This window comes from Poecilia reticulata, linkage group LG4, assembly GCF_000633615.1.
Source record: "Poecilia reticulata strain Guanapo linkage group LG4, Guppy_female_1.0+MT, whole genome shotgun sequence".
NCBI lineage: Eukaryota > Metazoa > Chordata > Actinopteri > Cyprinodontiformes > Poeciliidae > Poecilia > Poecilia reticulata.
In genome coordinates this window covers 14,422,748-14,445,323 of record NC_024334.1, presented here as the reverse complement: position 1 = coordinate 14,445,323, position 22,576 = coordinate 14,422,748, and the positions used below count along the sequence as shown (strand labels likewise).

The window sequence follows — 22,576 nt, the reverse complement described above, 5'->3', positions numbered from 1 at the left end:
CACACACACACACACACACACACACACACACACACACACACACACACACACAGATTTTTTATTACATTTTGTTTCTTTCTAAGATATGATGGTGGACAAAAGGTGTACTTTTAATTTCACACTTGGCGCACAAAATGATGATTCAACTAATTAGTCGCACTCTGGTGCCTATTGTTTTTTCAGAGTAAGGGCTCTTGCTTTGACAGCTAAATAAACAATCCCGTCTTTGTATCACATTCAGCTTCTGGGAATCCTTTGCTACATTTGAATTGCATAAGCTGAACACCAATGGATTGAATGCACCTTTTAGAGGTGGAAGGCATGATTACTTCCTGTCATCACTTGCTGTAGATTTTTAAGCCTTGCATTGCTGTAAGAACCAACACTGGTGCAGATAAACCGATGGCATCTGTACCGACACTTTACGCTAGGCCAGAGCAAAGAACTGCTATAATCAGTAGCTGGAGGTTGGTGGTGTCATGGAGCTCTAGTTTTAAAATTTCAAAGTTGCTTTCAGTTTTAATTTGCACCATTTAGGACAGAAAACAGTACAGAACCTCAGTGTTTCATTTGAAAAAGAATAACAGGAGATTTTGCCTTGTTTCCACTGATTGGTACAACAGGGGTCGATGCAGTTCGATACACCATTTTATATCCGGCGTATTCATGAGAACCACTCCCTGGGCAGCAAGGGTTAAACCCTAACGCCAATGCGACGACAAATGTGGCACACTAGTATGTCTCTACTCGTTGCAAGCAGTGGCATTTTTCTGTCCCCCAATGGACTGTGCTTAAGTCCCTAAGCATACCATTGTCCCCTGTACCTACAACTGAAGGGGGCCCATGCATGGTGGGTGGTTGTATGGGCTGCTTTCACAGTGGAGATGAGCAATATGACGTACCGAACCGCACCGACCGGAGTTGTACTGCTCACTGGAAATGTCCCTGATCGTCTAGTGTTGAGGAGCAAACATATCAGATTGTCTAGACCAGAATTTAAACTCAGAGATACTTTATTGATTCCAGAGGAAAATTAAATAGCTAAAGGAGGACCTACTTTTTTAGTTAAGGTTTCCTGTTTCACAATGAATTATTCTAATTGTTTTATTGCCCTGCACTGATGAATTATATTTTTTGTTGACCTAAAAGGTTTTAACTGGCAGTATTGTTGTATGTTTAGGATTGAGGGGTGGGTTGTGTTGCTACATAAATAATTGATTTGTAATCCCATGGACACCTTCCGAATGGAAATCAAATTCTAAAGCACTTTAAAATTTCCACCCCTAATCATGATCCAGGTTTGGTCTGTTTAAAACTAATTTACTTTGGCGCAAGTGCTGATGAAGTTGGAGTAAACACCACGGTAAGATTGAAAGAGCTGTCTGATTCATTCAGAAAGAAGATTGTAGCAGTTAATGACTTTAATAAGGGATTTGATGCTGAGGTCTGGTCATCTTAGCAACTTCACGCTGAAAGCAGGATGCTAGGAGTTTCCCAAAAGCCTAAAATATTATCACAGGACACAGCAGTCTTTTCCTCCCCTTGATATGGAATTTCATGACTGGACATTCAGAAAGAGACTACAAGAGGAAACCTTGGTTGTTTGAGAAAACCAGGAAAGCCAGATTAAAATTTGGCAGACAGAAAACCGTTCTTTTGACAAATGAGTCAGACTGAATTATTTGGACACCAGAGCAGAGGACATGTTTGGTCTAAACCAAACAGCTTTTCAGGAAAAGAACCTTGGAAACAGGGTAGTGTGACTCACTGCTTCCTCAGTCAGAATACAGATTTCCGTTGGCATCTTTTGTTTCAGTAAAATTAACCTGATATTGTTTACTTATACAGGGGTTTCCTCCAGTGTATTGTAAGCCTCCTCCAGGCTAAGCGTTGCTTGTTTTTGTTTGTATAATAATTAATCAATCTTTATTATTATTATTATTATTATTATTATTATTATTATTATTATTATTTATTTTTAATTAAGTTAGACTGCAAGGGTTTCTGTTGCGCTGAGCATTTCACTGGCGAAGCAGAATTATTCCTAAAATGTGGTTTATAGTTGATGCATTTAATAGGCCACAAAGCACGGACCAATCACACACCACTGGCGCCTGTGCGCATTGCCTTGCACGCCATTGCTGCTTGATGTCTGACACATTATATTAGCCTGGCCTGCCAGGCTTATTATATACTGGGGGAAACCATGACTTCTCTTTATGAAAATGCACAGCCAATAAGATCTGGAATAGTTCCACGTGTCTCAGTAGTGTGTCATTGCACCTCTGTAGCATCCAGTGTTGGGCTGATCTCAAGGATGTCTTGATTGGAGCTAAGTATCTTAAAGTTTTATTCTACTTACAAAGCTCATTCCTGGCATGCCCGGGCTGTGTCCTCCACCAAGTACTCTGCAGCTTTAAACACAGAAGCATTTGTAGCCACACCCAGTTCCCCCCGCTGGCTTCTGAGTGGTTAACTGTATTTCTGGCTTTTATCTGCAGGCCTGCCAACACTGTTGAAGGCTGGAAACCTGAGGAGGGGGAAAGATGAAGGAATGAATGGAAAAAATGACTAAAACACTACAGAGGGAATTCAGGTCAGGGAAAACAGGGAAGCAAGGCGGGAGGAGGCCAGAAAAAAACCAGCATGTTCAGATTGTCTGTCATAATTACCTGGCTTTGATCATGGTTTCACTGATTGGTGGAGATTTAGGCATTCTCAGGGCAGTGTTGCTTCATATTTTTCACTCTTGAAATATGGAGAATAAAATCCAAGAGATTTTGACTGAAGACATGATTTGTGGTAGAATCAGACGTGATGTCACACCATTCAATACCCCTGTGCTGTTGGCTGGAACTGTAAGCATTTTAGCATTCAGGTCAGTACATTAGTGAGCGAGGATTTTCCATTTGATGACGTTGAGCTGCGCTGCTTCAGACGGCAACAATATGTCTTTCTAGTCGGGCACAATGGCTGCTGCCTGTATCAGCCACTGAGTTTTCTGGGACAGTGTTTTTTTTTTTTTTTTCTCTTCCTTTTTTCTTTTACATTTTCTACAAATAATAGTTAAACCCAACATAAAGAGTGAAGATAAACTATAGAGGCATACGAGTCAACATTTTAACTGTTATATTAACTTGTCTAAAACTGTTATCAATCAATCAATCAAATTTTATTTGTATAGCACATTTCAGCAGCAAGGCATTTCAAGAAAAAAAACCTAAAAAATTAAAAAAGATAAAAACATACTTTTGTTACGGAATTTGAGTGCCTGTCGTCGCCGGACTCCGCCGTCTGTTTAACATAGGTAACGGGACCTGGATAATACCCAACAGGACAAGGTCTCCAACCTTGCAGCACCAGGCTCCGTCCACCTGTCATGCGAATTTTTGCTCTAGGACTTTGCTGTCTTACACGGATTTTTGTGCACTATTTTTACCTGCTAGAGTGTAGAATTTACAGGGTTTTTCTGTGCGCGCAATGACCCTCAGTCACTCACCACTTTTACATCATTAGAAAGAGGTATAAAAAGAAATTAATAGATAAAAACATTAAAAACATCGGAGACATCAAAGCCCACACTAATCCTAATTTAGCCATAAGCAACTCTAAACAGGTGGGTTTTAAGTTGAGATTTAAAGGCACCCAGTGTTTCAACTGTTGTTTCCATGCATGTCTTCTAGATGATGCTGATTGTTGCTAAAGTTTTTGATTTCCAAAAGTTCTCTATCAGCCTATTCCATTACTGTGGAGAGAGTTAATAGTGTCAAATTACAATTAACAGTGTATGAAATAAATATTTAAATGTCATTAGTTTAGAAATTTAAAAAAAATAAGAAATAAATACAGCAGTAACATTAAATAATTTCGACGTGCCTCAATTAAATGCATTGATTTCATTTTAAAAATTACATTAATATATTACCATAGCTCTAGTTTGAAACATTTCAAACTATAGAGCTATTGAGGCTGGAATTGCTCACCCAGAGTTTGTAGTAAATCAGTTACAACAATTTATTGATGTTGTTTCCACATTTTCAGTGAAAATACTGACCAAGAGTCATAACAAACTTGGAAGAAGTTATCTTGACTGCTGTTTGAAGCAGCCAATCAGACATCGGATTCTTCCAGTAACCCCGCCCACTGAGTTTGATGGAAGATTTTGACAGTTGAAATGAATTTATGCTGTTCTTCAGCTCAGGAATATGAAACATTAAATTTGAATCATGATTACATTTACTTTATACATTTTTTTTATTACTCGATTGTCAAAATAATCAATAGAAAACATGATTACTAGAATGATCGTTTACAACAGCCCTATTTGCCTACACTTAAAAACACAACTATAGAGCCTTAAAAACAACAAACAAAAAATATGATAATTATTTTTTTTTTGTGGTAAAAACACGATGTGATACTGATCACATTTAGAGCCGGCCCAAGGCACAAATGAACAAAGTAGTCGCTAAAGGCCGGCCTTCAAGGGTTAGGGTAAATGGTACAATTTTAACTCTGAACATAAGAAACTAATTTAATGTTTTAATATTTGTTTGAGAATGTCAATGCTACTAAATTTGATTTAATATTTTTAGCAAAGATAAATTATAAGATTTAAAATTTTCACATTAAAATGTAAGATTAAAACCTCAACTGTGTAGAGTTGAGTCTAGCTGCGCTGTTGAGGGGCCATAACTTAATTTCCAACAACCTCTTGCTGGTATTTCTGTTAAAAAAAACAAAACAAAAATCCAAACTAACCCTTTGCTCCCTGTATCCATTCATCACCCATATTGCTTTGCGCTAACTGTTGATTCTTGTCTTTGCTACAGGTTCTGAGCCCATGGTCCAAGTCCTGACTGACTGATCATAGTGGTGGTGCATACAGACTTACTGCTGGGGTGAGTGCCCTCAAGCTCTGGCTGTTAAACCTCTCTGTTTACTGTTACTGTTGGCCAGTGTGTGCCAGTTTACTGTAAACAACTCTGCTCATAGAGGGACCTCCAATGCTTACTGGTTAAATATGGTCAGTGCAGGGTGATGGCATGCACAGAGTATTCACAGCGCTTCACCTTCTGTAAAAATTTCCGCCACCGCCCCCTGCCGTCCTCTGAACGCCCCCTAGGGGGCGGTACCACCCCCGTTGAGAAACGCTGCTCTAAAACAATTAAAAAATACAGTCACTGTTTGATTTCCTACTTTACACTCCAAAATTCTGCTGTCATTTATTAAGTGGTACTTATAAACTACTACAAGATAACTGTGAAAAATAATGTTTATCCTCTACTGTTGTTTTACATTAGATTTTTGAGAGCTGTTTCTGCTAGTTCAAGTAAAAAATGAGGCCATGACCTAAGCAAACATTAGCATGAAGGCTAATTAAAGCTACCAAATAGAGAAATGTTCATAGTGCTGGATGTTTTGTCCTTTTGTTTAATTTGGGCCTTTTTTTTCTTTTTTTTTGCTTGTTGTGCAACAGACAAGACAAAATGGATCCGTTTGACCATGGGAATTTTTCAGACCAACCATGCTTCAGTTTGTAACTGCCAGGCTTTTCCATACTTACACCATATAGAACAAAAAAGCTTAAATAATTAGTACTTGTGATACTGAATGGATTAACAAATTGGGACAGGGTGACTGAATCTGGAGGTCATTTTATTTATTTATTTATTCTTTATGCCTGTTTGTTTTTAGACCTTATTTATATGTCACCTTCAACCTCATAGTTCATTTTAAAATCAGCTAAAGTTGGTGATAATAATGATCGAGGGTAATATTGTTTTTTTGGAAATTATCCAAATTTACACAATAGTGTTTGCATGAGTCATTCTTGCAGTATAAGGCACATTTGTTTCCGTCTGTATTAAAGTATTATGCAGCTCTATAGCTGATTGGGTGTTTCCACAGATAACCTGGTTTACAACCTCTTATCCTAAAATGCCTTGTAATAGATCTGTTTATGGTCACCTGATTACCTCTGGCTTCCTGTTTGTTTGACTGTTAAACCACTTCTGGTTTGTCACGGTGTTACTGAAAATAGATTATTGCTGTGTGCTAGGATAATTAACAGATTACTACAGGAAAGCTGTTAAAACGACACAAACAAAGGGCATAATCTGGGATATTAGGTAGCCACCAAAAGCTTCCAGAGCTTGGTCAAACATGTGAAAACAACACAATTTTAATTTGTTCAATTGGCCCAATTAAGAGTAGAACAGCCAACTAGTGGGAAACGGCTTCTTTATTAATAATAAAGTAACTGGCAAAATCAACAGACTATCTACCTTGGTCAAACATGCAGAAATAAACTGCAACAAACATTCTGTCAAATGGTTCATGAAGTGCAATTATTAATGCTAAATATTAGAGATATGCCAATCAATTTTTTTCCTGCCGATACCGATCACCCATGAGGGCCGATCACCGATACCGATCACGTAATTATTATTATTATTTTTTTTAATCATAAACACTACTAGTGGCTGTTTCTGACCGAGCGAAGTAATTATGCAGAACAGGGAGGAGGCAGAGGAGATTGATTATTTGTCTCATGTTAGGACAGTGAAAGTTTTAATACGTATGTAAAATTTATTTTCTAAAGTTAGATGCTGCAGCTTTAAGCAGAGGTTCGGTGTGAGAGTCACTACCAGGTGGAGCAGAAGCGGCGCTCCGTCTGTGAAATATTACTACCTGTAGCGCGTAGCAGCGGTTCAACAGCGAGARSAGAACCAGCGTCTTACATCACAGCTTGAAGACTTAAATAATTTTGCGGGTTATTTGTTTGGCTTTCTGACCGTCATGCTAATCCGGGTGAGTGTTTGTAGCTGTGCGCTGCTTTACCTGCTATCTGATCCTCCATATGTCTTTTTTTACTGCAGTGAGCCTCGATGTAGCCAAACTCCGTCAATTATGGCATCGTTTTTTATGTCATATTAGATTCGTTGTGTTGATGCATTTTGACGTGCTTCAATTTTCCGCCGCAACACGCAAACTTCCCCATTCACTCAGTGCGTTATAGTTCCACATCGCCTAGGATTTGTTGCTGTGCATTTGCGCAGTGTGAAGGAAAGAGGAGACCAGCTGCAAAGGCAGGCTGCAAAATGAGAAGCAGGTGATTGGTATCGGCAACAAGAGCCAATGATCACCGATCACAGATCATGCACTTTTTCACGGAAATCGGCCGATTATGATCGGTGACCGATCGATCGGCACACCTCTTATACTAACTGTGTTAATATAAGATGCTAAAGACAGTCAACCCTGTGGTCATGTTGCTTTTATTGTGAAATGTAATGAAAACCTGTCTAACTGCAGAACTGACTGTTCTCTAAGATGCATGGGCCTGATAGAAATAATGACCACTTATGATAAAAGTATTTGTAAGGCTCCATTAATATAACAGTAATTTCACAATTTTAAAGAAATTAAAATGATTTCTTAAATTATTCCTCCAAAATATTAAGCCATTACCTTTATATATTTTGAAATGCCCTTTAGAAAAAATTTAATAGGTGTGGAAACAAACATTAGATTAAAGAGATCAATGTCACTAATTGCGTTTCTTTTCTTGAGCCAGAAATGATGGAACATTTACTTTATTTAGAAATCTTTTACAATATTTGCATAAGATTATTTCCAGAATGTGCAGATTACTAAATATGTACAAGTCTTCTTTCTGTAGAATCTTCATAATTTTTCTGGTTGAATTATTGTGTGTTTGGAGGATTATTCTGTCTGGTTCTGGATCTTGTCCTGAGCAAAAATAAGTTTTACTCTTTCTATTCACTTTACTTTAAGACAGTTGCTGTGATGCATATTTGTGGCAACAATGTATTATTTTTATAATTTATTATTTTTACAACTGTGAGCAGCTAATTGGTGCGTTAAAAGCTCATTAATCAAAGCTTTGATATAATGAAGATCTCCTTTTTTTTTTCTTTCTTTCTGTTAATGAAAGTCCCATCGGGAAATTTCAGAGCAGCCCCATGACTTGTTTCTCTGTAACTTTTTTGAAGAGATGGCTAACTTGACTGTTAATGTAAGCTAGCTCAGTATGAAGAAAGCATGTGTGATTGAGTGGCTGTGCCTCAGCTAACCTGCAGCACGCAGAGCAGGTTTAACTGCTCATCAAGTGAGCCTTGCTGGCACAGCCTGCATGCCACCATCTGTCACTGACACACACATCTCCTTGTTGACCCCAAATGGGGCATGCGAGGCAGGGAGAACCCTGCCAATACAATCTGTCACATAAAGAGACCAGGAGCTCTACAGAAGCCGGGAGAGGAGTGATCATCATGTAGGTTCCAGATTGCCATTAGAAATATTTTGAGAGTTTTGTTCAGTCACTTTAAGTGTTCTTGCCCTGGGTCAACGCTCTTAAATGGAACTGCTGTATCTGTTTGTGACAGAGTGTTTTGTCTTATTGCACAAATTAAAATCCAGCTCCATGTATTCCTATTTGTCATTTCCCCTCACTTGCATTGTAAATGTCGCTGTCGCCATCACCATCACCATCACCATTAAACATTTGTTCATTCATGTTGCTGGCTACAAATTCCGTTGCTGACACGTACAGGCGTGCTAATGGAGGCTAATGAAGGAGTTGTAGGTGTGAGGCTATCAAAGATTGTGCATAACAGGCTTAAGAAAAATCTTGTGCTTGGCCAGGTGCTTTCTCAAACTAGACGTGTTTCCACCGCTGGCCTTGTACTTCGTTGCAAATATTTCAACGAGTATAATTTGCATCACATTTTGAAAAGTGGAGCTATACATTTGAGCATTTTCTATCGGTCAGGTTTTCTTTGCTTACTGAACTAGTCAGTTCCTGACGTCATTACCCTCTTGCTTATGCTGCATTCAGGACAAGCATGGAAAATCCCTCACTCTTTTTCCATGCTATCCCAATGATGTCTTTAGGTAACGAAACAAGGTACTGTCTGACTTTATGTGAATAGGTAGAATAGGCAAGATTTCAGTCAGTACTTATAAAAATATCAAATTTGGTACACATCCCTTAGTTTACCTGACACAGTATTTGGCGACGTAGGGATACCATGACTGCATTGAGGCATAACATTTATATTTACACGTTTCTGGTATGCCCATAAGTCTGATGGACAAGTTATAGAGTAAACAGCAGCAATGCTAAACAGTAAAAATCAGGAGCTTATTAGTGGCAGATCAGGTGAAATAGATAAGTGCAGATAATTAGCATGAGTGAAGATCACTGGTGAGCATGACTACAGTAGAAGCAAGAGGAAGATTAACATCTAACCAAAGAAAACTAAATAGAAATGCACAAAGAACAACTGCAAGAATAAGCTAACAACTAAATGCAGTGGAATAAATTTAGATGGCAAGACATCTCTAGCAATAATTAACACGGGGGATTGAGCAAAGCAGGACAAGAACATAATTGAAATAAAACAAATAAAACACAGTGGATCATGACACAAAAAGATCTAAAAGAAATAAATATTCAGGATTTTTATTTTATTTTTTTTAGATAAAAGGTAAAATGATATTGCTATTGTAGCATATTTGGCCACAAATAATACTAAGAGGAGGGTTTCCACCCAGAAAACTTGCTAAGCCCGGTGGTCGGGGCGCCGAGGAAGTCCACCGGCAGTCCACCGTGTTTTTGTATTAAAAGATGTTAAGTAGACAATAAAAGTAAAAATATTACTTTTATTGTAATACAAGTAATATTTTACTTTTATTAAAAGTAAAATATTACTTTTAATATTTTATGATGTTTCCCATAACATCATAACATGATGATGTTATGGGAAAACATCATCAGTAAACTGCTATAATTAAATAACTAAATTAGTAAACTGCAGTTATAATTTATTGCTTTTTAGGTTTGCCAGTTAAACTACTCCCCCTGTCCTAGGTTTCACTAAATCAAACACAGAAGCTGTTAGAGGTGCTGATGTTTTTAGCAACAAAAGGGGCCCCTAAGTCATATTCTGTTCCAGACCTCATACATCCTTGGACCGGCCCTGCATGATGTTGGTAATCCGCTGCACTGCGCAGAGATGCGCAACAAATGGGAGATTTAATTCAATCCTGCTAATGTGGGTTTAGTAGCTCTTTCATTTTGTGTCTTTTGAGTTTTTAACAAGGGGACAGAAACTTTTGGTTAGTCGAGTTTCTGGACGAGTTTTTCAGATGTCCAGTGGCCGCGCGCATTAACTGTCTGACTAAATGGGCAAAACATTTGCTACGGTTTGGTGCTTGGTGTAACCGGAAAAATAATACTAGTAATAATATAAAATCAGCGTGATGCGTGACTGAGAGGAGAGCGCGAAAGCTCCTCACCGGGTTAAACCGGTGAGTGATTAGCGCTGGGTCGTTAACCACTAACGCACCAGCCAACCGGGAACACAGACCTAAACTTTACAGGGAAGACGGGGCCAAACGCTGGGCAGCGTGTTGAGATGTAAAAGCTGCATAATGTTTTGTTCACAAATATACATCATTCTCACCGCTCCTCAAAGCACCACTGAAAGCGCAATTGCAAGTTATTCATGCGGTTCACGTAGAGCTGTGCAGCCAGAGCTAACACGGTGGGTTTAAACTCTTACCTTAATCAATAACTCCTCATAACTAATCATAATTTCTTACAGGGGGTTGATGTAAGTATCCATAGCGGTCAGCCTGTGTCCAGTTCGAGTGAAAGGAGGAGCGTGGGATCCGCGCTGAGGTTAACTTTAGATATCCAGCTGCGAGCAGAGGCCAGCGGTGTAATTGGTCCGGCTTTAAATGCATAAACTACAAACATATCTTCTATAAACATTTCTTTTAGGAATAAATCTGCTCTGATGATGAAACGCTCGGAGCAACAGAAACACTTGCAGTCCGGCTTAAAAAAAAGGCGATTTTATTTCTTCTTTTATTTTCCTTTAAAAAAAAAAAAAAAGACAGAAAGGCTCAGCCTGGCGGTGGCGCTAGTAAAGCATGGCGGGCTGCCAGGCCTATAATGCACTGGGGGAAACCCTGAAGAGGAAATACATTAGTCAGACCATAATGGTGATGAGCGTATTGAACTGCTAAGTGTAAAAGGGACAAATTACAAATTACTTGTTTTTAAGCAATGTTTATTTTATATCTTTTTTTCTTCTTTTTTTTATTCTTCATGCCCACATCAACACCATGAGGCTTGAAGTTGGTAAAAGCTGCTCTGTTACGCTTTGAATCTGATTTAGAGTTGGCTTTGGTCTTGTAGTTATTATTTAATGTATTTTCTGAATTCAGGATACTAACTTTCTGATCCAGGTTTAGTAAATAAATCGTCGTTGCACTTGAAGGAACTTTGGGAAAAATAAAAACGTTGCTTACAGCTGGATGGAGTTTGTATGGCCCATTAAAAATGGCATTAGCTTTTTTTTCCCGTGAGTCGTTTATTTTGGTGTCAATCAAGCATTATTACTGTAATTAAGAAAGCAACAGAGGCAAAAAAAAAAAATCTTAAAAAAAAAACAAAAACAAAAAACAAATGGCGAATGGCACAGCCTATAGCTGATCATTAATACTCTCGTCTAGTCATCCAACATTATTATTTATTCAGTAATTTTAGCAGCAGGAAAGGTTTTAGTATTGGAAAAAAGTTGCTTATTTTGTCAATGGTTTGTGATTTATTGCAGTTATTTAATTACAGACCCCGTGGTCAACTTGATCAATCAACCAATCAAGTTTATTTGCATAGCACATTTCAGCAACATGGCAGTTCAAAGTGCTTTATAACATCATAAAAAACACACACAAAAAATACAAAGTTGTAGAACCCATAGTCCTCAATTATAAAGTGCCATAGTTACACATCAGAATGTTGATTGTTTCATTTATGTTGTCTCAAAAGCAGCTCTAAACAGGTGGGTTTTTAGTTTATATCTAAAGGAACTCTGACTCGGCTGCTTTGCAGTTTTGTTCCAGATTTGTGGAGCATAGAAGCTGAATGGCTGCTTCTCAATGTTTGGTTCTAGTTCTGGAAATGCAGACCAGAACCAGAAGACCTGAGAGGTCTGGAAGGTTGATACAACAGCAAATCTTTAATGTTTTGTGGTGCTAAGCTGTTCAGTAATTTATAAACTAACTGTATTTTAAAATCTATTCTGTGAAGTCCAGGGAGCCCATGGAAGGACTGTAGAACTGGGGTGATGTGCTCCACCGTCCTAATTTTCCTAATTATTGACAAATATAAGCGATAATTTTGCTTAGTTCTCTTTTTCGTCTTGACAGGACTGGCAGAAACAAAACTGTTTGTAGATTTGTATTCTGGGAAAATACAAACTGTACATACCAAAATTTCAGCAAATTTCTCAGCTTTAACTTAAACCATATTTTATAGAAATCGGGTAAGAAATAAGGGCACTACGACCATTTTTGTGACAGATTCCTGTTCATCCCGCATTGCAACAGTGGACATGACTCAATACATAGTAATGGCACCTGCAGGACTGTCACTAGTGTCACTGATAGCCTGCTGATTGTCAGCTGATTGTTACATTTATTCATTGTAATGTATATCAATGAAGAAATTCTTCAACTGCTAAAATCTGATGCCACTTCATTTTTATTTACATTTTGGGAAGCGGGAAACTGCTGGTCTTCTTTATAGGTTTTTATGTTGTTTCCTTCAGCAGTTCTTGGTGCAGCGCCACCAGAGGCGATGGAAGGAACAGGTTTTTCAATTAGTTTGGATTGTTTGACACAGTGCAGAGTGAAGGCAAATTTTGGTCCCCAATCAAACCCAGTCTACCGGACTATAAGGTGTGAAAACACCTTTAAGCACTCTCTGTCAGGACATTAGTCCCTAAGATTTTATTTAATTGGCAATAAAGCAAAATGGCCATTAACCAGGTCAGGTTATATGTGACTGGGTTTTTACATTTCACTGAAAAAAGAACTTCTGGTGTTGTGATAACATAGTTCAGATAAGCACAGTGTGGAAAATAAAGCGTAATAAAAGCCACTGAGGTAAGCCAGTTTATTTACAGTCTCCTTCTACAGCACTCATGTTCTATAACAGATTTCTAGACTTGCTAGGTAAAATTTTAAGTTTCAGCTCAGTAAGAACATACATGACCTCTTTCAGAATTGGTTTTGAATTTAGTCATTTCATATCTAATGTTCTTTATCAAGTGTTGAAACGTGTCCTGGTCCTCCTCCTCCTCCTGCTGACCTATAGGTCTTTGTGTGGCTCCAGAAGTGGGGCTGGATTGACTTGTACTCACCAGTTTGCTGCTGGCAATTGTCTCAGAGACAGGAGAGGAAAAGAGGGGGTTGGGATGCAAAGACAGAGATTCCCCTCTTACCACTGTCCCCACGCTGTGAACAGAGCTGCTGCTGCTGCAGTTTGTGGCTCCACAGCGCCACTGCAGCGAAGGGAAATGCAGCTTGTTGTTTACAAAGTTTCAGTGTTCCACAGACAGCGCTGCTGACTACAGCGTTGAAGTTATCACTGCCTGAACGGTCTCTGCAGCTCAAACTGGGTCGAGGACGGGGAACAGAAAAATGGTCGTTTAAAAATAGCTGCTGGATGTCTACACAAAGCCTGGATCTAATTATAACATTCTGCTGCTGCTGCTAAAAGGGGCTTTCAAATTTGTGGGGCAGATTCTTTACATTACAGTGCATTTCTTGGCATTAATTTTAAAGGTGTTTACTGCTTTAATATGCTTTTTTTTTTTTTTTCTTTATGTAGAACAAGCATTGAAACATGTCAGGTTTTAATAATGGTGATTGACCAAAAAACTTCATTCAGTGCACCCCTACTATTTTTACTAACAGTAAAAACATTTAGTCCTCCTGCTACTTACAAGAGAGCAATCTGCTGCCAAAACTTGATATATTTAACCCTCCAGCGGTCTTAAAAGACAAGAACATTTGAACTGCACTGACTTGTTTGTGCTTTTACAAGGTTTTCTTTGTGTGGTTTCGGAAACTGAAGTACTACTACTCTGATGGGACATCCCGTCACCGCTATCTAACCATGACATTTGCTGCACTCTTCCTGAGCGTCACACTGAGACCACGATAGTGTTAAAAAACACTGAAATCTTTCCTTTGCGCCTTTTCTGATCTCCTTGGGGGGCAGGTTGGGTTGGGGCGCTTCCCCCCTGGATAATGGCAGGGGAGATGCTGCACATATCATAGAGATCTGGAATACGATACATAGGTTGACCCCCAAATCAAGAGAAAAAAAAAAGTCTCTTGGAGGTATGCCCTAAAATGTATGGGGCAGTTTCCATTTTGGGTCAGAGGGAAAATTTGGGCCATTTTTTGTATTTACACACTTTGAACTTTAGCAAACTCCTCTTAGGGATTTTGAGCCATTGGCTTAAACTTTGGTCAGTATGTTGTTAAGAAATGGGGAATTAAAATTATTAACTGGGTTCCAGCCACGATGCTTCCTCCTTTTATTATTATTAAAAATTATGAGTTTTTGAGCATGTTTACGGGGCATGATTGACAATCCTAAAATTTGATACACGTTTATCTTCTCAAAAGTTACAAAAGAGTCTCTTGGAGCCATGTTCTAAAGCAAGTGGGAAATCAGCTATTTGGATAACATTTGTAATTTTGCTCAACTTAGTCAATAAGTGTGGTATTGCATTTTTCCTATTCTTAAAAACAATGTATAGTTATGAGATGTCACACTTCCAGGAACTTTGTAACCATGACAGCCATCTGGGTAGGGGGTTGTTATGGATTTACTATGACAACAATAAACAAGCAACAAGCTTGTTGGCAGAGCTGGAGCTCTAGCGGCGCCGGTGGCCACGAGACTAGAGCAGCGGCGAGCTGTGAGGGCCGCAAACGCTGATTCAGCTTTAATTTAGATTATTACTGCTTGTGACCATTTAAGATGGAATGATGGATGTTGAACTAATTAGATAATATCCCTTTTATTTTCAGTTTTATTCACAGTTGCTACCTTTATCAGATATACTGTACATTTTGTTTAATTTGAACCATTTGTATGAGTCATATTTTTAAAAAAACACTGAACTTTGTAGTTTTCCAATCTCTGGTTCTTGTAAGACTTTAACCAGATGATAGAAATTTAGCCAGTTAGAATTGTTTGTCTGTTATCTTTTATAACAGAGATCTGGGAACAGCTTTCATGTAGCCTTATTGCCAGGAGGGGTCATAAAATATTTACATTAGGCTCAGGCGATTTCACTCCATGTGTGAAAAAATAATCACTGTGAAACAAGTTTCAAGTGTCCTGACACAGAGAGAATTGTTACAAACTTAACTTTTTTTAAACTGTCTTTAGCATCTCATAACAGTGGTCAGCACAGCGACTGTAAACATCAGTCTGTGTTTTCTATATTATTTACTAGTTACTTTAACTAATTTCTTAAAGGCCGGTAGTGGGAAGGTGTACCCCAGAAACCTAGCTAAGCCTGGTGGTAGGAGCACCAGTGAAGTCTACCAGCCGTCTGTGTTTTTGTATTAGAAATGTTAAAAGTTGGCAGAAAATATAACAAGGCAATTATTTGTAATTGAAAGACAACATTGACATTAGTTAAACAGCAACTATAGAGTCTTAAAAAAAGCAGACAATACAACACAATTAAAAGTCATATCTAATTTTGCTTTTCAGTTAATCCTAATAAAGTAATCATCTAGTGGATCCAGGGAATACTCTGGTTAAAAAAAAGACCTGTCTGTGATTGACTGCGGGTGTGATTAAATTACTTTAACTATCAAAGTTGCAAGAGCAGACACAGAGCAAAGCTTGAACATGTATTGCGTTTGAGATGTAAACACAAACACCGCACGTTATTCTTTGCTCACAAAGGTATACTCACTCGCAGTAAAGCCAGGTCGCCTGCCATGCTTTTCATACACTGGGGGAAACCCTGCTATAGAAAACACAGTTAAATCTTACTTTCCACCAATGGTCCAAGCTGCAGATCTGTAGGCACTGCTGAGCCAACATGTCAGAGAAACACACATAACCTTTCCTCCTTTGATGTTCTGGGGGTTATACAAAGTCCACAGATCAGCATTGGCAGCTTTATTCTCCTGTGAAGGTGCTCTGTCTAACAGTCACAGTATTAAGTCAACACGTCCTATTCTTAAAATTAGCAATGATAACAACATAAATGCACAAATGCTCTGTCATTTTACATGGTGTGTATACTGAATGCAATCATTTTTGTGCTGCTGCTTCATTCACCATGTTAGGGGGGGAGCCTCAAAGAAAAGCAGAAACTGTCCTGAACAGGAAGAAAAGCTACTGCTACAAAAGCAGCAACATTATGATGCCTGATGTTGAAAACTGTGTGAAACTGCTCAGTGTTGTGCTGTGAAACCCCAGACTTTGACATTATGATGGACAGAAAGCAGACCTGTACCACCCAGCTAACACACTCCACACTCAGACCCTGTGCTGCTTCATGAAGACCAACAGGACCTACGCAGGGTTAATGTGGTGGCTGTTTTCTTTAACCATAAACCACACTTTTTGTTTTATGGTTAAAACAAACCAGGGTTCACTTTCTGTGATTCCATCAGTCTGATTGAAATAAATTTGTTTTAAGATGTTTATGGGATGTAGGAACAAACCATTTTCCCTTCATGTACAGCAGCAGTGTGTGTTGAGAGAGCGTTCTCTAGTTTTTGTTCTGGTGTAGTCACCAGTTGAGACACACAGATCTCTAGGTAACTGTGATCACATTAACGGAAACCATGTACAGGACTAACGCTGCGGCAGCCAGCCTGAGCCGGGCCTTGGATAGTACATGTTTGTAGACCTTTTTTGAGATTGACGGAAGAAACAGAGTTTGACCTTTCAACTTGTTGGGCAGGTATTTTCTCAGAGAGCACAGTGGAAGTGTAGCGATAGCTGAGAAATGTGGCTTGGGTTTAACAGCACCTTGACCGCGACTGCTTCCAGAAACAGCCAGCTCAAATTCTGATGGCACTGCACTCTGCCATTAATCCCAGAATAACACATTGTTCATTTTCCAGGGATTATATGTTGGCAACAGGTGGAAATAAGATCTGTGAGTCTATCGGTGACATGCATGTTCTACTGACAATCATTGAACAACATTGTCGTGTTACATGTTTGCTAAAGTAACATAATTGTTGTTGAGTTTTTTTTTGACTGAAACTAACTTTTAGTGTGAAACAATGTTTTCAGTCTGAATTTCAATAGAGGAGGAGTAAAGACAGCTCAGGAAGTAGAACCACTACTGTGTTGTTTGTGAAAGTGAAATCTGTTCAGTTGGGTAAGCACAGAGATTGCCTTAGTTTACTTGGAAGACATAGCGGTAGCAAATAATAAAAAGGCAGTGGTGGGTACCGCTAACTAAAAAGTTTGCTGCACTAATTTTCAAGCACCAATCATTCTGCTAATGCTAAAGTCTTACTTCAACACAGTTTTTAGCAAAAGCTAATGCTAAAGCGCCTACTTCAATTCAAATTATATCTGTCCTTGAAAGACTCAAGCACCAATTAAATTTTGACATTACATGTTACAATCATTCATTCATTCATTCATTTTCTGTACACCCTTGTCCCTTAGTGGGGCCGGGAGGGTTGCTGATGCCTATCTCCAGCTAATGTTCTGGGAGAGAGGCAGGGTCACCCTGGACAGGTCACCCTGCCTGTCGCAGGGCAACACAGAGACAGACAGGACAAAACAACCATGCACACACACTCACATCAATTAAGACCAATTAAACAGTCATATTTTTGGACTGTGGGAGGAAACCGGAGTACCCGGAGAGAACCCACACATGCACAGGAAGAACATGCAAACTCCATGCAGAAAGACACCGGGCCGGGAATCAAACCCAGGACCTTCTTGCTGCAAGGCAACAGCTCTACTAAATGTGCCACTGTGCAGCCCATTACATGTTATATAATGTCCTTAAATAATGTGCTTACGTGTACATCATTTTCTCTGCAGTCCATGTTTTATGTAGCTGTTTAATGTTTCTTGAAATAAACTTCTCTTTTTTCATACTTTAGGGAGCCACTCTGATGAGGAGCTCTCTATTTTACATGTATATATGGTTTTACTATGGGCATAATTTTGTATTCATATAAACATTGTATTTCATAAAACACTGCTAAGACATTTCTAGCAGAGTTTCTTTAGCATTCAAACACTGGCCATCTCTCCCAAGATGAAAATCTCTGAGAAGAGGAGTGTTGACATCTACTCGTCTGTATAGCTGCAAGTCTATTTTTTTTCTTTTCTTTTGCAACTCCCAATATATTTTTAGAAGTCTGGCAGCTAGAGATGTGCGATATGGCTTAATCTGAATGGTGACCACCTGGTTAAATCAAAAGTTACATAAGAAAAATATCTCTATATAGAAACACAATAACTGAACCTGAGCCAGGTCCAGATAATTGTCGTTTTGCTCCTGCCTTTGTAACAAGGTATTCCCTTGAGCTCTCAGCCACGATGCCTCCCGCTTCATCTGCTTTGATGCCGGATGGTTACGTCATCAACAACCATTACTGCGGTTAGCTGGTAGACTGCAGATCTCTGGCCAAATTTCTATCGTTTCTACCGGTTATCATACCGCCACGTTTCTATTGGCAGCCATACTGCATTATTGTAGTAGGGTTTTTGGAAATCCTTTAATTTTCTTGGTATTGTTATTACTTGTGGGGGGATTATATCCGTTAATCTAAAACTTTAAACTTTCAACTACCACTAAAGAGTGGCATTATGGATTTCTTTTTGTTTCTGTGAAATACATCATGTCTGTCTCTATAGTACTAACTAGTAAATGTATTTACTGAGGTGGTCTGAGACCTGGATATAGACGTGAGCTTCAAGCTGGAATCAGTTATCATAGATAGGAAGTAGTTCTCCTGACGCTGCCATGCTGAGTCTTTAGAAAATAAAATTCTCAGAAGTCAGATGTGAATGGTTCATAAGCTGTAACTGACTAACAGTTGGTCTCTAATGATAATGGAATCAGAATTGTATTGTCGTCTGCCTCACTCCAAATGACTCAGTTTTATTTTTGAGTCTGAATTGCGCTTTGCATCTGATTGAAATTATTAATACTCCATACTGATTAGTCTTATTAAAAACATTTTATTGTTCCAGAAGCATCTCATTTTCATGAGCCCAATATAATAAACAGTGTGTGATTATTTCCCTGCCACTGATAATGCTCCCCTCTGTGTTCCAGGATAGAAGTGTGTGTGCTGACCTCATGGTGTAACCGGATTAAAAATGAGCATTAGCAGTGATGAGGTCAACTTCCTGGTCTACAGATACCTACAGGAATCAGGTATCCATCCCCACTTCCACCAAAGAATCTGACAGGCACTTCTGCTACTTTACATTCAGATTTGACATCTTGTCACCTTACAAACGTTATTTACACAAACGCATCATCACACCTTGAAAGAACCTTCAAAGTGAGTGATTTTCTGTAAGGTGACGAGCTGTTTACCAAACACTGTGAATGAGGGTTAGAAAAGAGCAAAGGCAGGAAGGAAACCACATAGAGGCTTTAATTTAGTTCAGCTGTTCACTGTTCCAGGTTTGATGAAGACCCAGAGCTTCATTTCTAATCAGAGACGTTTTCATTTCATTTTTCTTGACCATCATTTGATGACTCAACATAAAATCTGGAACAAAGCTTTAGTGTTGACCGAAAGTGACAGAATTTCATAAATTTACTTCTGAGAATCCACTGATCACCCAGCCAGTCATTAAACTAATTAGTTGTAGCCAGAGATATCTACCATTCTTAAATATTTGCATATTTCATGTTCACAATAAATTTTCTGTTAGGTAAACATGGGTTTACTCCTGTCACAATAAAAGTCAAAATAAGACACACAGAAAGATGAAGTAACATTTTATCATTCAGTCTTCAAAATCTAAGTTCAAAAAACTTTAATAATGGGTTCTGTTTTCTCTGGGAACCTTGGTTTCCATGGCGATGCTGTTAAAAACCCTTTCTGGTGTGCTGCTGTTTGTCAGGGTTCTCCCACTCTGCATTTACATTCGGCATAGAGAGCCACATCAGCCAGTCCAACATCAACGGAGCTCTGGTGCCCCCTGCTGCCCTCATCAGCATCATCCAGAAGGGCCTGCAGTATGTGGAGGCTGAAGTCAGCATCAACGAGGTGGGAAACAAGCCCCTCCTTTCATGCTACACCTGGTCCTGCTGCAAAGAGCTCCATCTTTGTTCAGCTCTCACTTCCTGTCTCTGTCCTCTCCTCACTCGCTCTGCAGGATGGCACGTTATTCGACGGCCGACCCATCGAGTCTCTGTCGCTCATCGACGCAGTGATGCCAGACGTGGTCCAGACGAGGCAGCAGGCGTACCGGGACAAAATGGCCCAACAGCAGGCTGCAGCTTCGGCGCCGGCATCGGCCGCAGGGGGCAGCATAGCCGGCAACACCAAGAACGGAGAGAACACTGCCAACGGGGAGGAGAACGGAGCCCACGCCTTAGCTAGTGAGTAGGAGCTCTCCGGTTAGCAAAGCCACAGCCCACATCTGTTGGGTGTGTGACACGTCCAACTGTGTCCACAGACAACCACTCAGATCTGATGGAGGTGGATGGAGACGTGGAGATCCCTCAGAACAAGGCCATGGTCCTGAGGGGCCACGAGTCAGAGGTCTTTATCTGTGCCTGGAACCCAGTGAGCGACCTGCTGGCTTCTGGGTCAGTTCCTCTTCACCTACACACAGTATACATCAGCTAGAATCTGGAAGATGTAAGGTGTGTGTGTGTGTGTGTGTGTGTGTGTGTGTGTGTGTGTGTGTGTGTGTGTCTAGGTCTGGGGATTCGACGGCTCGTATCTGGAACCTGAGTGAAAACAGCACCAGCAGCTCCACGCAGCTGGTCCTGAGGCACTGCATCAGAGAAGGAGGACAGGACGTCCCCAGCAACAAAGACGTCACCTCGCTGGACTGGAATGTGAGTTCATACTAACAAGCTGTGAGGTCCAATTAAAGCTGCTGCCTTCAGACCAGATCATTTAACCCAGTGTTTTTCAACCACTGTGCCACTAGTGTGCCATGAGTGATCGACAGGTGTGCTGTGGAAATTATCCAATTTCACCTACGGTACCGTATTTTCCAGACTATAAGCCGCTACTTTTTTCCTAAGCTTTGAACCATGCGGATTGTAGCCTGGGGTGGCTTTTCTGTGGATTTTTCTTCAACCACCAGGGGGCTCTTTAGCATGAAGTGAATAATTCAAGTCAAAATTGTAAATCAAAGAAGAATGCGCTAATTTTAATTTACAATAGCGGTTCTCAACGTGGGCGGTACCGCCCCCCAGGGGGCGTTCAGAGGACGGCAGGGGGCGCTGGCGGACATTTTTACAAAAGGGGGGCGCTGGGATTCCTTTGGGGGGCGTTTGGTCGAAGAAGGTAAACTTTACACCTTAAATGCACAACAATACCAGTTTAGACTTTGAGCAACTTGGTAAAACTGCATTGTCTAACATTAAATCATGCTTGGCTGCAACTGTATCGATGGCAGCTCTTCTTCTATTCATTGTTGGTAGCCACTTTTAAATTTCAATAATCAGAATACCAAAATTGTTTCCGTTGTTTTAAAAGATTTATGTCAGTCTGCCTTTTCCCCATCGATACGTTTCCCAACCTCCCTGCACCATAGGGTGTTAAACAAACAACAATGAAAAAATGAGGCGCACATTGCGCAAAACTCTGAAACAGGTGAAGCGGGACATAAAACGGAGCGACGAACTAGATGTGAATTATGGCATAAAAACAGAGAATCCGACGCTGAACAGTGAAAAATCAACACATGATGTGAAACATATGACGATTAGGCAGCGCAGCAGGTGATGAGTGAAGATTACTGGTGGTGAGTGGCAATAAATAATAAAATAAATGTAGCAACAGGAAAGAAACTAAAGCGGACATAGCAATAAACCAAGAGAGGATAATACTAATCAAAGGAAACTAAATGGAAATGAATGAAGAACAAAATGCAAGAATAAACTAAAACTAAACTAAATACAGAGGAATAAACTGGTATGGAAAGACCTTTCAAGCAATAATTAACATGCTATTCTTGCCATAAGAATAGTGTGTTTATTCTTATGGCAAGAATAAACACACTATTTCCAGATAAGACCATAACAGTAAAAAGCTTATCACTTATTTATGTTTTTAATTAGATTTGATATATTTATTTCTTCAATATTATTTTTCATGTCAGTGTTAATGTCATGAGGCTGATGACTCCATGACATTTTCAATTTGACTCATTGGGATTTGATTAAGAACCAGATTTGTTCTTTGTAATTTCTGTCCAGTAAAACTAATAATCTATAAATCTAGTCAGGTCTATATAAAGATATAATCCATGTTTCTGTCTCATATTTGTATAGCATTAAAAGGATCTGAAACTTTTGTTTTTCCACTGAAAGCTCTGGTTTGCACAATAAATGCCATGTGGGTGAAGTTTTATGGATGATACTCTGATGTCCCATTCTCCTGAAGGCAGCACAGAGCTTCACCACCAGAAACTGACAGAAACACTGAAGAGAAGAAGAGCTATGATTAATGTAGTTACAGTTCTATCCAT

General features: G+C 39.4%; 1 protein-coding gene across 2 annotated transcripts in view; it reads left to right on the top strand.

Annotated features, from left to right (window-relative positions):
• tbl1xr1a (TBL1X/Y related 1a) overlaps nt 1–22,576 on the top strand; it is a 66,437-nt gene that overhangs the window by 20,296 nt on the left and 23,565 nt on the right. Inside the window, exons 2-7 of one of the 2 annotated variants that reach the window (XM_017304449.1) lie at nt 4,833–4,901; nt 19,190–19,286; nt 19,988–20,133; nt 20,243–20,468; nt 20,546–20,678; nt 20,792–20,933. In XM_017304449.1, the coding sequence (XP_017159938.1) occupies nt 19,229–19,286; nt 19,988–20,133; nt 20,243–20,468; nt 20,546–20,678; nt 20,792–20,933 (705 nt within the window). In that variant the 5' untranslated portion in view covers nt 4,833–4,901; nt 19,190–19,228. Of the gene's footprint in view, nt 1–4,832; nt 4,902–19,184; nt 19,287–19,987; nt 20,134–20,242; nt 20,469–20,545; nt 20,679–20,791; nt 20,934–22,576 lie in introns of both variants that reach the window. The other variant, XM_008407817.2, reaches the window with a different exon arrangement.